Source organism: Thermobia domestica, chromosome 1, assembly GCF_964235325.1.
Source record: "Thermobia domestica chromosome 1, izTheDome1.hap1.1, whole genome shotgun sequence".
NCBI lineage: Eukaryota > Metazoa > Arthropoda > Insecta > Zygentoma > Lepismatidae > Thermobia > Thermobia domestica.
In genome coordinates this window covers 339,733,181-339,750,480 of record NC_137454.1, presented here as the reverse complement: position 1 = coordinate 339,750,480, position 17,300 = coordinate 339,733,181, and the positions used below count along the sequence as shown (strand labels likewise).

Here is a 17,300-nt window from a genome sequence, read left to right as displayed (position 1 = left end):
AATTGAAAGAACAAACGTCTACTGAACTGGAGCAGGTTAGATACCAGGCCCAACAGTCTACCGAGCAGCTCAGAGACGAAACAAATGAGAAATTAAACGAAATAGATGTAAGGTTTGAGGGTACAAACAAAAGATTTGGTGACATCGAACGAAAGGTTGAACAGCAGCAGGCTGAAATAAGTAAATTGAATGTTGTAATATCCGACCTATCAATAGAAACTAAACTAGAGTCGGTTGATCAAAGAATTAGTCGAATTCAAACTGAGGTAGACAGTATTAAGGGGAAGATTACTAAACTGGAAATCGTCAAGTCTGACATCTCCTATCCTTTTCCTGATAGCGATTCTATAGGGAAAAATTTCCCAGAAACGAGTAACGTCCTCCCGGGAAAGAGTCAAGTGTTGCCTGATGCACGGGACACAACCATGTATTGTCCCCCGCATCAGCCAACCTCGAAATCATGGTTGAGTAATTTCGATGTACCGATGCAGTCGAGTGTTGTGACTACAACAGTCACTAGCGTAAATGCTCACTCTACCTTTGGAATGGTACAATCTTACAGCGTGCTGCCAGGAGGGGAAAGGAGATGTGCCGGACCGTCAGTTACTGCAGTGGTGGGTCCTAAATTCGAACCTTACATGGTCAATACTAACTATAAAACCTCTCTTGGTCATATGGGAGTGTTCAGTTCAGTGACCACTCCGTCGGTGGCAAATCCGGTGACAACCCCAACCGCTCAGGATAACGCGTTGATTCCACTAGATTCTTTTCCTGCCCCGTATAGTATGAGCTCTAAAGTTTCCCTCCGGGATATTGAACGTTTTCCCACTTTCGATGGGAACATTACTAACGGGTTACCTCGAGTTTTCCTGCGGAGACTGCAGCAATATTTAGACATGTACAAACTTACAGATGGGGAACGCCTACAGATAGTTGAAAAATGTTTGATCGCCGCTTCGGGCGCATGGTTTGCCTCGGTTAAATACCAAATCCGGACGTTCGGTGATTTTTTGATTCTTTTTAAAGAAGAATATTGTAATGAGCACATCGAACGACTCCAAAAAAGAAACTTACAATCACTCCGGTATGATCGCTCCAAGTATGGATCCCTCTTGGACTATGCTTGGAAAATTATCGAACTATATTATCAGATAGCTGAACATCCCTCGCAGGCCGAACTGGTAGATATTATAGTTAACGCTCTTCCACCCGATGAGTCCCGGGCCATAGCGTCCCACTTGTGCCAAACGGTGCGAGAAGTCACCTCACGTTTAGCTGCCTTGTGCGGTAAGGAAGTTGGTGGTCCACCAAAACGATACTTCGCCCGACAGGCAAAGATTCTAAAACCGACGAAGACGAAGGTAACGGCAAGTTGCCAGACGGATTTCCTGAGTTATACCCAAGCTGGATCTCGTTATCCTAGTGGGTATGGCTCAGAAAACAACAATAATGGCCGGCGACTATTTAGGAATCAGCCCATGTTCAACAATCGCCGGAGTTATCGTCCCTATGACCGTACCAACATGGCATCGAACCCGGATAGGGGCGATAACACCAGGAGGAATTTTAACAGGACGTACGGAAGAAGGGAGAACGGTAATAGTCAGGGCAATAATAATAACAATAATAGTAACAATAATGTAAATCGACCCCAGAATTCAATCCATTCGCAAGTGCGTGGTAACGGTGAGCCTAGAACAATATTAAATGGAAGTGATAGTCGAGAAACTAGATCCTAATGTCATCTGATATGCTAGTCGGCGAGTGAAGCCTTACGAGTTGTATCTGTCGATTTCTCAGTTATAACTTCTGTTCGTTCTATTGCTATGTGAACACTACAACAAAAAAAAAAAAAAAAAAACTGCGCTGTTTTGCATAATCTCAAAGGCGAAAGTATCGGAACTCACAATTTTCGAAATTTAAAGATTTTCAATTGTACAGAAGATAAACGTAATGAATTACTTGCGCAATACCCCAAGTAGATATAATATACTGTCCTAGTGTGACTGGTAATGTTTGAATGGGATGAATGAGTGTGTTAACTTAACAAGCATCATTAGTTAGTATTCCCAATTAGCAAAATTTTGTTATTCTAACAAAATTTTGTTAATGGGCCGGGGAAAACTGTAATGTACCATTACAGTTGAAAGTAATGGCAATTTTTTTTTACGCACCCTGTACCTAGTAATTTTTTTATTCAATTTCGGTTTAGCTACACAATTTATTTACTCCCTTTACTTCGAATTAAATATAATGAATCGAAAGGTTTCATTAATAACCATATTCCCACTGTATAATATATTTATTTACATTTTGATTAAGTGTAAATCCCATTTTCGGATATATAACTTGAATAGTTACAAGGTTTACCATTCTGACGTCATACCGAAACATAGTTCCGTTATTGGATATAAATTTCCTTAATTTCAGACCAATGTAGATTTTGGCCAGGTACCTAATCTTTCCCTCACCCCCTCTCACTAGTCCATAGTCGCTTTCAGATCCGGTTATATCTGGATTTGCCAAATTTCTATTTGCTTTGTAATTTCCGCGGCTAAAATTTTTCGTTCTGATTGGAGGAATTCTCCTACCTCTGGCTTTTTCGGCGCAATGTTATCAGAATAATCGAAGACCCACTACGAGGAGCAGCCCGTGATTTCTTCTTCTACATATCTGCGGTAAAAGGATGGAAATTCTAACTATCTCAAGGTAATATCCAGTTAATTTCATTGATAAACGCCGTATAATGATTTAGGAGCTGACAAACTTACATTTTTCGTGAAGTGAACTGTAAAAAATAAAGGAGAAATGGGAACCAGCTTTACAGACGCCATATTGCTCGTTATCCAAGCCAAAGAATAGACAATATAGGAAAGTGATTTTTGATCTGTTAAAACTCAGTTAGGGATTAGGGACAATACGACCTGGTTTCGTACATATATTATAGTGTGTATAGTAGGGTGTATCGAAAAAAACTTTTTTTCGAAATCCGGTTACGGCTAGTGCGGATTTTTGGCCAAATGGCATCAATAAAACGTACAAAAAATCTCAACTCGATCAGACAACTCCTTCTGCTGCCGAGTAGAGCCCAAATATTAGAAAAATCAACAAAAGATTCACTTTTCAACTGATTTTCCAAAAAATATTTTTTAAATATTTCCTATATTTTTCGGTCTTTTAAATTATTGAAATAGCATTGGAAAGGAGAAATAAATACATAAAACAAATTTATTACGGTTATTTCTGTACACCACAAGCATAAAAACCTAGTTAATTATTTGTAAAAATGCACTGATTTTCTGGCGTATCGTACAATTAAATTTTAATATAAAATTATTGAAGTCTCTTGAATAACGAAGAAAACACTTTAGTGCTAAATTCTAAGAGCAGTAATAGTATAAATAATTTGCTCCTAATGCCGTATGCATCTGCTTATCACACTAGATCACCTGCCGCCCACCTCTCCCCGAACGCCTCTTCTCTTGTACTTGCCCAGCTGAAAGGATCTGTCTTATCAGTCGCCAGTAGTCAACCAGCTGTGTCGAACGTGATTGTCGCTGCTTGAGTTATTTATTAGTGCTGTAGGAAATTTTAACTAAATAATTTGATTTCGTGTGAAGTGCAGTATGTAGAAGTGAGAACAGTGTTTCAGTTGTGTTAAGTACTTTTTATTAAGAAGAGAGTAACAGATACGCTGACGTTATGGCATCGAGAAGTTTGTTACGGTCTGACGTTAGGAATAGCATTATTGGGACACCCAAGGAATTGGGTAGAACACAGCTACCAACCGCTGAAATGTATTGAGACAATACCTATGGGAGCGAGAAGAAAAAATGAGAATTTCAGGATCCCGGAAAGAGCCTTCAACAAAGGATTTATCTTCTATCGTCGCCAGAAAGATTGTAGAAAATTGAGATTACGCCTCAATCTTGTGGTTCTTTGATCTAGAAGAAAATGCGCCTCTAGCACTGGCACATTTCTTCCTTTTTCGCAGTTGCAGACAAGAGGATCGGAACACTTGCAAAAGGCTATATCAAATGAAATATTTTTGGCAGACTGCTGAAAATCAGTAATTTGTTTCGCAGAAGTTTTGCAAGTCACGGACAATATTATGGTAGTTCAATATCATTGCAACAATCCTTCTGACACTGAAAATAGTTTCGCCGCTGATTGAGGCGTAACCTCAATTTTCTACAATCTTTCTGGCGACGACAGAAGATAAATCCCTTGTTGAAGGCTCTTTCCGGTATCCCGAAATTCTCATTTTTTCTTCTCGCTCCCATAGGTATTGTCTCAATACATTTCAGCGGTTGGTAGCTGTGTTCTACCCAATTCCTTGGGTGTCCCAATAATGCTATTCCTAACGTCAGACCGTAACAAACTTCTCGATGCCATAACGTCAGCGTATCTGTTACTCTCTTCTTAACAAAAAGTACTTAACACAACTGAAACACTGTTCTCACTTCTACATACTGCACTTCACACGAAATCAAATTATTTAGTTAAAATTTCCTACAGCACTAATAAATAACTCAAGCAGCGACAATCACGTTCGACACAGCTGGTTGACTACTGGCGACTGATAAGACAGATCCTTTCAGCTGGGCAAGTACAAGAGAAGAGGCGTTCGGGGAGAGGTGGGCGGCAGGTGATCTAGTGTGATAAGCAGATGCATACGGCATTGGGAGCAAATTATTTATACTATTACTGCTCTTAGAATTTAGCACTAAAGTGTTTTCTTCGTTATTCAAGAGACTTCAATAATTTTATATTAAAATTTAATTGTACGATACGCCAGAAAATCAGTGCATTTTTACAAATAATTAACTAGGTTTTTATGCTTGTGGTATACAGAAATAACCGTAATAAATTTATTTTATGTATTTATTTCTCCTTTCCAATGCTATTTCAATAATTTAAAAGACCGAAAAATATAGGAAATATTTAAAAAATATTTTTTGGAAAATCAGTTGAAAAGTGAATCTTTTGTTGATTTTTCTAATATTTGGGCTCTACTCGCCAGCAGAAGGAGTTGTCTGATCGAGTTGAGATTTTTTATACGTTTTATTGATGCCATTTGGCCAAAAATCCGCACTAGCCGTAACCGGATTTCGAAAAAAAGTTTTTTTCGATACACCCTAGTGTATAGTAAATGTGTTTTTTTTTTTTATTAGTCAGTAAGTGCATGTACACAGTAGGTTTCATAGTTGCAATGTTAACTTTCGGAATGGCAGCTTAAGCTAACAAAAAGGGGCTCCTATCCCCTTTTCTGAATTGAACCAGTTCTAGCGGGGGAATGGGTTAGTTATTGTTCGTTTTAGGGCCTTTTCCCCTTTCAGGGGAAGGGTCCCTCCATAAACCTCGTTAAGGTGCCCCCCGGGCATCAACTTTTGGTAGTCATTATGTAAACAATTGGTCAGGTCAATTGGACCTAGTGTTTACCTTTCTCATTTTGCCCCCTCTAAATTAAATAGAGCCGACGGTATATATCAGAAGGGAGTATTTATTTTGTCAACATGCATGTAACTAAATGGTGCATGTTTGGTTTAGTTAGTTGTTTTTATGTATAGTATTAGCAGTGGTGTATGTAGTTAGTAGTTTTGTGTGAGTGTGTGAATTTTCGGTTAGGACAGTGTATAAATATGTGTTAATTTAGTCCCATTTTTCTAACATAAATAAACCAGAGTAAATATTAAATTTCTGATTAATAAGTACAAGTATAGATTTCAGTACACGGTAAATTATGCCTCCACTACAGCGCCACAGCGTCCGGTTTCGGTACTCAATTGTTTGTTGACAATACGACATCGCATAACTTAGTGATCTAGGTTGTTGGATTTTAGTCATTTATTCAAAAATTACTTTCATTGGACATGGTTTTCGGTTCAGATGAGTATACCTTCGTATAAAATAGCATGAGATCTTACTATGAGAAAAATTTCAGTTTGCTAGGTTCAGTAGTAATTGAAATAACTGCCGAAATAAAGAATACCTATTTTCTTAGTAGAAGTAAAGCCCATATGCTGTTACTGTTTGTTTCAAAATGTAGTATTAAATTCTCTTTTCCCGTGGCTGTAGAAAATTCCATTGTTGCTTTAATTTTATCAGCAAATAGATTAATCGTTGACAACTTAACTTTAAGTAAATACATGTATGATTTTTGTTTTTTAAAACTGCGAAGTAAATACAATTTGGGTGCTTCGAAACAAAGAGTACGTGGTTCGATGAATGTTATCGTGTGGTAGTTTGAGCGTGATAGATTGTGATAATTATATATATTTATTACTGTGTAATGTAAATATGTGTATGGCCTGCGTGTAAAATGTATGAAATAGGGTGTCTATAAAATATTACTTCGCGCGAAAATTAGTAGATAATGAATGAATATAATGGTATATTAATAATATGATATAAAATATGAATGAGATGATGACCCCTATATTTAAATGGATAGGCCTAGTGTATGTTATATAGTGAAAATATGAATACGTTTACTAAAAAGAAATCTCTCGCGTTTTGACTTCTACACCAGTACATTCATCCAACCGAGTTTGCTACTTGGATAGTAAATTATAGTTGGGAATTGTGTGTTACTTTGCATTTATGTACCTCCTAACAACAGCCCCAGATCTTAAGCCTTTCAATAGATAGAGTAGTATCATGTGGGAATTACTTCTAAAGGATGACAGAAATGATAATTAAGAAAACCAACTGCTATATCCTGTGATCATCGAAAAGTACAGGTTTCGGTCATTTGTACCTTTAGCATTCATAGCCTCTCCGAGATTTTTTTTTTTTGTTGCTTACCTTATTTATTTATTGTGCAGTGTTCATATAACTCAGTTCGGACTATCCGATTAAATTAACTGCTACTAAATTAATATTTATGTTATAGCGTACCCGGATGTCGACCCCTAGTCCCCTTAAGTATTTTCGTTTCTTTTCTTAGTTTAATTAGATGAGGGAAATTAACGACATCCCAGACTGTGGCGTGTCTGCGCAGGGTAGCTATCGGTGATGTTTTGGTTATTGAAATCACCGATCCAAAATTCAGTTTATTTAAATTTTTTTTAATTTTGGCGAATTACTAATTAGGGATACCTTAGCTATTACTCTAATTTCATCCCTATTCTGGAATCTTCTAGTTTCCAAGAGGTCGGATGATTTTTTTTTTTTTTTTTGAAATTCTAAATCAACGCCTACTCTAACCTTCCGGACGATTTCCGGGAACCTGCTGGTTTGGGCCGGATACGGGGATCGGATTTCAATCTTACAACCAAATTCTTGTGGGATTGGGATCTGATGGACACAGAACTTGCATCCTTGGCAGCAGGGCGTTCCTTGAGTCTACGTATTTGAGTAGACCACCCTTTTGGCATGTTAAGAATATTTTGGCTATGGATTTTGTTGAGAGCGAAATTCGATTTCTGTCTTTGTAGCGTTAGTTATTTCCCACTTAAGTCTTTGGCGCCACTATTTCTTCGTCTTCCTTCTTCTCTATCTCTCTCTGTCTTCATTACTTCGAGATTTTTTTTTTACTTTTTCAACCTTCCCCCCCCCCCCCCGGTTTCTGAAACTCATGAAAATGTACAATATTTCCATATCACTTATTTCGATCGTATGTACTAACTGAGACATCGAGGGATGCAATTCGTGGAGGTATTGCAGCACATCTCGGGACCATTTTCGCGATATTCAATCCACCACTGGAGAAATTGACGGGAAGGTACACTATGCTTTCGGATTCCTAGAAACATTCGTTATTCATGGATCATACAAATTATATCCATTGACAACTGATTTCTGGTTTTTATTTCTATTGATTAGTCATATAGTGTGTATGTATTAGTAGTCTGGGCCCACTAGTTTCCAATAACATTGATTTTTTTTTTATACATCTATATATGTGCTTACATAGTTTTAAAAGTTACGTGCCTGCTCATTTTGTTGCATTACCACCTCTTATGTCAACTATTTTTTATATATCTACGCGGATCTTTAGTAAATTGAAAATGATTATTGATTATCGGGTTTATTCATATAAAATACAATGTTGCAACCTTATGAAGGAAAAAAGTGAATTTTGATAGTCAGGGTTTTTGTTTTGTCTTCGAGCCAAATAAATATAAATATTTATAAAAATGAATACTTGTCGAATATGAACGGTTATGTAAAATTTAAACGTCGACGAAATACTACGATGGATATTAAAGTGAAATTTATTGTATTGAATAATATGAATATATATATATACGAGTATGTATGTAATGGGCTCGGTATTTACCCTGGTTTTGTTTAGGTTGCCATAGGTTTTTGACACCCGACCTTTACCAACTATTTGTGACATATAGTGTTACCGCGTATATTGTAATAAATTACATTTTGTTGAGTGGTTACTGATGTCTGTAACTATTAAAGTTGAATATAATGTTAAATACCGCATGTAAGTAAAACGAGTAGCAGGTCGTAAGATAAGTAAAATAACCCTAATCCTCATCCAAATTTATTCGCAAGATCAAAGTGAAATTAATAACCTACGAAACAGTGTGCCCCACCAACGAATCTTCTATCAGTAGTCTCTGAAACAAATCCTTCCCCTACGATCAGAAATTTAACTATTCAGTGACGAGAATCTTCTGACTACAAGATCTATACTATAAAGAAAATTACTGGTCTTAAATTTAATGATGTGAATTGGTGTAATTTAATGTGAATACCGGAATATGGAAATATGTTTTCAATGTCTGTGACTGGATTCAAAATTTTTTTTAACCTTGAAAAACTTTGAAATTTTATATTGAGTGCGTCGAGTGACGAAATGAGAGATATACATATATATGTGATATGAAGCGACTATTTGTCTATAGCTAAAACAAAAACAATTAAACACTCTCATGGACACAAACCACAGTGCAAAAGAGAGTTGGAAAAAGGAGCTATTATCGATGTGAGAACAAAGACTCATAAAATCGTCAAAATGTCTCCTCTTGGGACAGAGACCTAATAAAATGCTATTAAAGTATTTTTTTTTAAGAATGATTAACCAATTATATATATATATTTTTTTTTTAATTTATTTTTTCTTTCGTTTTCCGCAATGATATATATATATTCATTACACTGAATCCTAAATGTATTGATCTGTGAATTTCCTTATTTTTGTCTTTCATTTTTTTCTTTTCCTTTTGTCAAATTCTCTTTTATGTAATGCAACTTTTAATATATATATAGGAAGATGAATGTGTTATTTGGTCTTGATAAAATTAGCGAATTTCTATGCATGTTAATGAAACATTCTTTCCATGTATTAAATTTTTTCCCTGTTATGTCCAACTAATTTTTCTTTTATTGAAATGTAATAAATGTATATAGTAATGTAGTTAGGTTAGTTTAATTTAACTAAATACAACCCGAAGTATACATTGTCCTGTATGAATGTGTGTGTGAGTGAAATGTAGGTTCATTATTAAGTGCATCCATTATTTTGACATATATGTGTGACTTATTATAATTAATGGTAGTTATCAATTAAACTCATTGAATGTTAATACTAACTTAAGTTGGCTCTATAAAGGAAGTAAAAAGGACTGAAGTAGCCTGAACGAATGATCAGCATGGGAGAACTGTGAGAGTCAAAATCTTCTACGAATATGTAATACTCTGATTTTTTTTTTCCTTTGTGGTCGATTCTAACATGCCATCAACTTCGTCTTTTATTTTTCAAATATTGGATATTAGTCTAGAACTTCTGGAAATGTTGAATAAGCTGTAAACTTAAACTTTCTCATCTATCTCGGATCTAGATCGGGATAATTTGGTAGTTGGGGTTAAATGGATCTAGATCGGGGATGTATGGGTTAACATGCGTCTACCCTTAATCACCTGAATACCAAATATTAACCCAATAGCTATTGGAATTCGATAATTATTCACTTTCTTTACCATATTTTTTCAAAATATTCAGTAACAGTTTCCCCTTTATTACCTTCTTACTTTACCTCTTTCCTCTTCTATTTTCCTTTTCCTTTCTTCATCTTCTTCTTCTATTTTTTTAAATAAAACTGAAAAGGGGGTCGTGACTGGGAATCCTAGATGTAATAAACACGGTCATGTATTTAGTTATTTTATTTCATTCTCTTTAGAAGTCCGATAAAAAGTTTTCTCGCTTCAATCGAATCTAGTATGTTCAAAATTAAGAAACGGTGGTTTCTATGGCAACGACGACTCTCCCTTTTACATATAAATGTCGCGTTTTGAGCATGAGCGGATTTACGGGTTGTCTGCTGTGGGGGGCGACTCTTCCGGGGATTTGAAATACCCCACAGTCGAGTGGGGGGGCTTTCCCGCAGTAAATTGTTAATATAAAAACTCTGTTTTTGAGTAGTTTCGTGTATATTTCAGGGATATAGAAGGAAAACCTGCTAAATCCATTTTTCAGCTTTGTCAGGGAACGAAGAAAAAGTGACGCCCTTACGTTTCAGAATTGTTGAACATTTCTTTTTGTTTGTTTGTTTAGTGCTCACTACTTAACGCAGATGAGTGAAATCTACCGCTAAACAAAGTCTCTCACTCCCCCCCTCTCGTAACTAAAGAGAAGCTCTCCAGTGGTTGTCAGTCATTATGTAAATAGAAATGCATTTTAGGCAACATCAACTCACTGTATTTCAACATTTAGATAGCCGGTATGTCGAGTTAAAATCGTAATAAAACATAGCGCCTCTGCTCCCCCCCCCCTCCACTTCGAACACTGATTATACACGAAAATAATCAAAAACCTAGTTTCTATATTAATTTCCTGCGGACAAACTCCCGGACCCCCTACTCAAGGGGGTATTCCGAATCTCCGGAAGATCCGCCCACCACAGCAGACAACCCCTACATTCGCCCATGCTCAAAAGACGACATTTATATGCATTAATTCAAGAAAACACACACATACATAAGAAATAAAAAATATTCAATATGACACATCAAAATATAAACTAGACGAACTTCTTTGAAGACCACCTCATTTTCAAACCATAAAATAGGTAAAAGATATCAAAAATGTCGGAGTTGCCAAGTTAGAAATTATTTCTACATAAGAAATAAAATTTTTTTTACGTGCAAAGCTATTCGACAATTACTGTGTATAAAAATTGATTTATTAAAGATATTTTGCATCTCCTCTCCATTGATGGCATGTCTTGATCACTGAAAAACAAGAGGTGGTATGCCTTCATCACTGAAAAATCAGAGGTGGTATGGCATACCACCGCATACCGTCTCACTTCGACCACTGACTGCCCTCATGAGAATCGAATCTGGAGCCACAAGTGGTATTAAGAAGTGTAAAGGGCTTTAATATAGAGATTTAAATATTATGTATCTTAAGGCTACTGCGATATCCAGTTTTAATGGACAATCATCGCTATTGTTTCCAAGGTCAAAATTAAGGAAAACACCGCTACTATATTACGCTATAAAGTATTTGTTGATTAGCCGCAAGTCCTCTACTTTAATAAAAAACCTTCTAGAAGTAAGTACACACACGCAACACAGTAAATTTTTCTTCACATGACTAACATAGTGGCCTACACATACGTTGCGCTAAGGTCATCAAAACAACACAAAGCAATTTTAGTTTGACGTACTACTTTTGTTTGTCTATGATATGACGCTGGTCTACACTTATCGGATCTAGATGTAACTGATATTGATTGCTTGCATGTTCATAAAATGTGCTTGTTTTCATATTCTACGCCATTTCTCGGATCTGGATATAAACAGCAAGCACGTACGAACAGAAATAGGCGTGAACTTTAAGAGCGAGTAAAAGATAAAAAGCAACGCAAAAAGGAAAGAAAACTTGAAGGATCTTGGCTGTGTTAATTTTCTACAACGTACAAATAGATGATAATCTCTGAGCAATGAGGTGTTTCAGATAAAATTCAAATGAACATAATAAAATTAGAACATGCAACTGAAATAGCCTTTATCACGCTAACAAATGGTTACGTCATAACTATGAAACTCAGTAACTGCACATTTCCTCAGCACAGCAGGTATAAAGGATAAAGCCTGTAAAGCAAGGTTAACCGAGTGACCGACAAAGTTAATTTTTTATGGAATATTATCGATTTTTTTCCTCTGTTCATTTTATCTCCAATATAAAGCTTTAGGACAACATACTAGATTTAGAAAGCAACTAAATTAGAACTAGGAAGCAACTGAAATTGTCGAACAATTTGACAAAACAGGCATCTAAGAACTCTAAACCTCAAACATTATCTTCTATTGTATTAAATTGAATTTCCGTAGATTGCTCATATTCTACCACAATTTTAGGAATTACAATAAACAACAGACTTAATCGAGATGGACATGTTGATTTAAAAAAAAAAAAAAAAAAAAAAGTTTATTTTGTGGCCACGTAGTTATCTTTCACAAAAAAAAAAATGATTTCTTTATACTATGCTAAGTTCCAGTCCTTATTAACTTTTGGATTATTTTCTGGGGGTTTTGTGTCGTAGTACTCTTTCTCGCTCACAGAAGAAGAAAACAGATTTTTTTTTTTTAAATTATCGAAATGAACCTACTGCAAAACTGTTTTTCAGTCGAATATATACACATAAAACTAACCGTTTCGGTTTCTATATATACACCAATTATTATGCGCGTATGTTAAAATTAACTCTTTTCGGATCAAAAGATCCAATATATTTCAATCAAAACTTACATCTGTAGGCCTTATATCTGAAAAAATACATATAGTGTAGCCAACCCAAACTATTACGTAACTTAGTATGATGTGATTTCCGTAGAAAACACGAAAACTCGATTTAGGGACCATTCAAAAGTTTTGTGGTTCCTTATCCAAAAACTAATTCTTGACCAAGATCACCCTTGTTGGTCTTTTTTTTTTTTTTTTTTTTTTTTTTATCATTCCTAAAATTCTTGGGCAAAATCGCAATCTTTTGATCCATTTTTTGAATCATTCCTAAAACTCTTGTTTTACTCATATTAATGATGCACAAACATAATGCAAGACAATAAAACTTATATACAAATCAAAACTATGCTTTCACTTAAAGAACAATTCTTCATATGTCCACAAAGATATATACCAAGTTGCTGACATATCTGAAAGATACTCAAAAGCATAGAGAAATTCAAGAAAGGATTTGTTCAAGTTTCTCAGAAACAAAAAGTGTTATGACGTTAAAGGATATTTAACGGTTACGTAAACTGAATGTAACACTAATGGTACCGAAATATCTCAATTTTATATGACAGTACCTATGTATTAATCTCTGGTTGATTACGTACTAAAATAGATGTAAAAATTTGATATAATTATAAAAAGTACCTTACCTTTACTTAAAGAAACGAAAACGATCATCCAGACCACTGCCAAATTGAAAGCCACTTGAAACTTCAAGTGGCCAAAGGTACTTTCTTGTGAATTAAGATTATGCCTTTGTAGAACCACCCCACTAGAAAAAAAAAATAAATAAAAAATAATAATAATAATACCAAAAAAATAATTATTATTATATGAGCTCCTTTAGTAATTCAACTATTTACCCTAAGCAGAAAACACTTCAGATCTACGATTGTGAGAACTAAGTGAATTCAATTAGACAATACATGGCTTCCACATACAACGCGTAACTACGCGACTTGCTGGTCTACTTCAAACTGCAATCTCTTGTTAGTACGAAGGATGTATACAAGACATCAAAGTTCGTTGTGCCGATACTTCGCAATACGCATTTCCTTAACGTGCTTGAAAAATCTGTTACTTATCGAGCACAGAAATTTTAACCCATGTCTCTGCTATATGAATTAACATTTTTAAAATAATGAAAAACTGTCCTTCATTCTCTGCACACTTATCGCCACTAATATAAAGCAGTGCTTCTCTGAATTACACAAGTTCCATAGAACCAAAGTGCAGCTTTGAATCTTTACTATTCATTTCTTCCCAGAAAACTTCATACAAACCACGTTGTATCTTCGTGATCAATGTTGAATTATGCAGTACATATGATGAATGAGGTTATAAATTGTTAAAATTAATCTTTTAAAAAAAATGCTAAAATAAACTATAAACCACCACCCCCACCCCGAAAAACTAGAATATTTTGTATCTCAGATAAAAGTAAATTGAATGCAAAATTACAAATTCTGAAATAGGTGTAAAAAAAAATTGAAACGAGCTATGAAATCACGCTAGAGCAAAAATAGTAAGAAGTTTTGGATATTACACATGGGATACGTGCGTTGGTATAAAATCCCAATCAATACACAGCATCCAAACAACAGAAACAACTCAAATGACCCAACAGTTCACGATACTACTATTAATTTGTTCACTGTATACCAAACATTATATTAAATCTTTCCTATGCACCATTTTGGTTTTGGTTTTGGAATGTTCCCTACAACTGAAACGTGCACTATGAAATTTCATTAGAATTATTGTATCCATTCATTATTATTATTATTATTATTATTATTATTATTATTATTTAGTCTCTCGATTTAAACCGGTTTCAACTTAATCTGACGGCTGTCTGTGGCAAGTGTAGATTATTGGGTGAGTTCTTCTTTAAAGAACTTCCTAAACATGTGACAAGTGTTTAGGATTACTGATTTCTGTAGGTTCGTTAGATGTTTAGAGTTTACTTGTTCCAACTGTGTCACCGTATTTTTAAAGACACTTGCTGAAACTGACATAATGATTGGTCTTACTGTAACTTGTTGATATTTCCATATCCTTTTAATTTCGTCTGCCAGATCTTTTTATTTGTTAATTTTCGTAGTAAAGGTTGCCCTATGTTATGAGTCAGTTGCACTACTAAATCTATGAAAGTTACTTCTCAGTATTTTATTGATAGTGATGTCGGGTGTTTTCAGGTATGGTTACATCCGTTCCGATTCCAGTATAATTTGTATTTATAGTTTTCAAGTGCTGGATTTGACTAGTGATTACTTCCATGTTATGTGTGAAAACTAATGGTTTTTGCAACATTGATGTGCCTTTTGAGATGGTCTGTGAGAGCCATTATACAGCATTAATGTGAGATATGTTCAATTGTTACTGACGTATCTCCACATTTTCCGCAATTTTTCATCATCCAATATTATTATATCTTTTCTCTGCCCATTTTACTAAGCCTGATGTTATACACTCACCTCAAAGTTGAAGCAGAAAAAAGAAACAATTATCATAGTAAATGTATTTTTTTTTTTTTAATCGAAATTTCTTCATCCACTTACAAGCTCTAACACTTCCCACGACAGATCAAAGTAGTGGTATTTTCCTCTAGTGTCATACATTTACAAATGGAAATTCTATGGATTTTGAAGAATCTAATGTGACATTTTGACAAACTAAGCAAGAATTTATAACAGAATTTGCATCGGAAAGATATCATTCTTGTCTCTTTTTTAAAAAAAATCAGAAATACTGTTTAACACCAAATATTGTCACAATTTGTGACATTTCATACTGTATACCTCGAGTTTGTTACATATAGAAGTTTGAAGGTTTAATAAACAATTAAAATAATCACACAGAGAAAAAGTTAACAAGTCACATAAAAATTATATCTACGAGAACAGAGTTCTAAATTAGTGTATAAAAGAAACTCTCACATATTGTGAACATAGTTTTAAAAAAAATGATAGTCTTTTCTATTTTCAAGTCTGTTGAAATGTTTGACTATTTGTTTCTTACCTGAAGTAATCAGGCACTGTTTGCTCCAACTTAAAGGAGGTATTTTCCCCTGTTTTCCCATCTGCAAAAAGAACATCAATAATAATACATAACTCAAGTGATATATTTAATTCAATCATATGCAAATATAAAAACAAATACAAACATATATACTAACCATCCGTTCGTCTTCAGTATTCAATACTACGTTCGACTTTGCTGTTAGATTTATTTAATATTGAAGGGATGGTAAAGGAAGTGTTTTTACAAGAACAAAGAATCAGCATTTATGTCTGGACAGGAAACAATTGGACAAAACTGGATTATAATTATGGATCTTTTTCTAAAATGTAAGAGGTGTATCAATGACAGTTACTTGCAACTCTGATTCTAAGCAGTGTGATTAGAAAAGATCTTTTGGAACCATGAAGGGACATTCATCCGCCATCTATCATGATTATCCATTATTTTCATCAATTTTTGGATTAAAAACACTATATTAAAATACATTTATGTACAAAAGAAAACTCCGCGATATGGGTGACTGGGACCTAGGTACGTTCATATGAAGATATAAAAAACCTTAACTAAAGTTAAGGAATAAAGAACCACAAAACTGTCAAGCGCACTCTATGAATAATTATTAATTGTGTCGCACTACATTTTAATGAGCTTTAAACTTAGGACTAGGAATCTGATATTTTCGTGAACATACTGGAGAAAGTTTGTTTAAATTTAAAACTTAAAACTGAAATACTTCGGACAAACAAGCCGTAATTTTTATTTATTTATTTATTTATTTATTTATTTGATTGTATATATATAATACGTATTTCATACTAAAAATACAGAAAAACCACTACAACATACTAAAACATACATTTTGAATGTTGTTGAGTTATAATCGGTTTGAAGTTTGCACCACAAGAAAAGTAATCGATAGTGGCTTGTTAAAACAAAAAGAACATATTTTACAAAAATCGTAAGATAAAGACGAAATGCAAGCAGTTAAGTAATAAAAATGAGAAGAATTACTATTAGCCCCTTTTGAAGTACTAAGTGTGCTGTTGTACACATAAAATTCCTCATTGTTAATCCTTATGGCTGGGTTCGAAACTAAGAAATTTCATACGAATAACGAAACGTACCGATATTTCAAGAGAGGTTGACGGAACAAGAAGACTTGTTTTCAAAGAAATGGTACATGATTACATTTTATTTTTTGTTGCGCATAACGCTTCCCCTTAATGCAAGGTATATTTAAAAATAAATAAATAAATGTTTTCTTATTCCTTGCATCCCGTATAAGGTGATATATATTAAGATTTCTTAGTAAATTTCTGATGACTACAAAGTTAATTTGTCAAAAAAAAAAAAAAGTGTTTACATTATGGTAAAACTGACAACTTAATTCTAGATTACAAAGATCTGTAACTTTACTTACCATGCCTATATAATTCGAATGGCTCGGCCCATCTGTACCGATCCTGTTTTGTAATAAAAGAATCCCTGAAGTAAATAAACATCCACGAGACCCCAACTATGCTGTAAATGCCAATTAGGGCCTGAGAAGCTAGAAGAGCGATTCCGATTCCCT

The 17,300-nt window shown here is 34.5% G+C and overlaps 1 protein-coding gene across 2 annotated transcripts in view; it reads right to left on the bottom strand.

Moving 5' to 3' along the window:
• bdg (sodium-dependent transporter bedraggled) overlaps positions 1-17,300 on the bottom strand; it is a 409,562-nt gene that overhangs the window by 31,491 nt on the left and 360,771 nt on the right. For both annotated transcript variants that reach the window (XM_081729633.1, XM_081729634.1), the window contains 3 exons: positions 17,148-17,298; positions 15,725-15,785; positions 13,354-13,475 (listed from right to left, as the gene is read on the bottom strand). In XM_081729633.1, the coding sequence (XP_081585759.1) occupies positions 13,354-13,475; positions 15,725-15,785; positions 17,148-17,298 (334 nt within the window). The remainder of the gene's footprint in view (positions 1-13,353; positions 13,476-15,724; positions 15,786-17,147; positions 17,299-17,300) is intronic.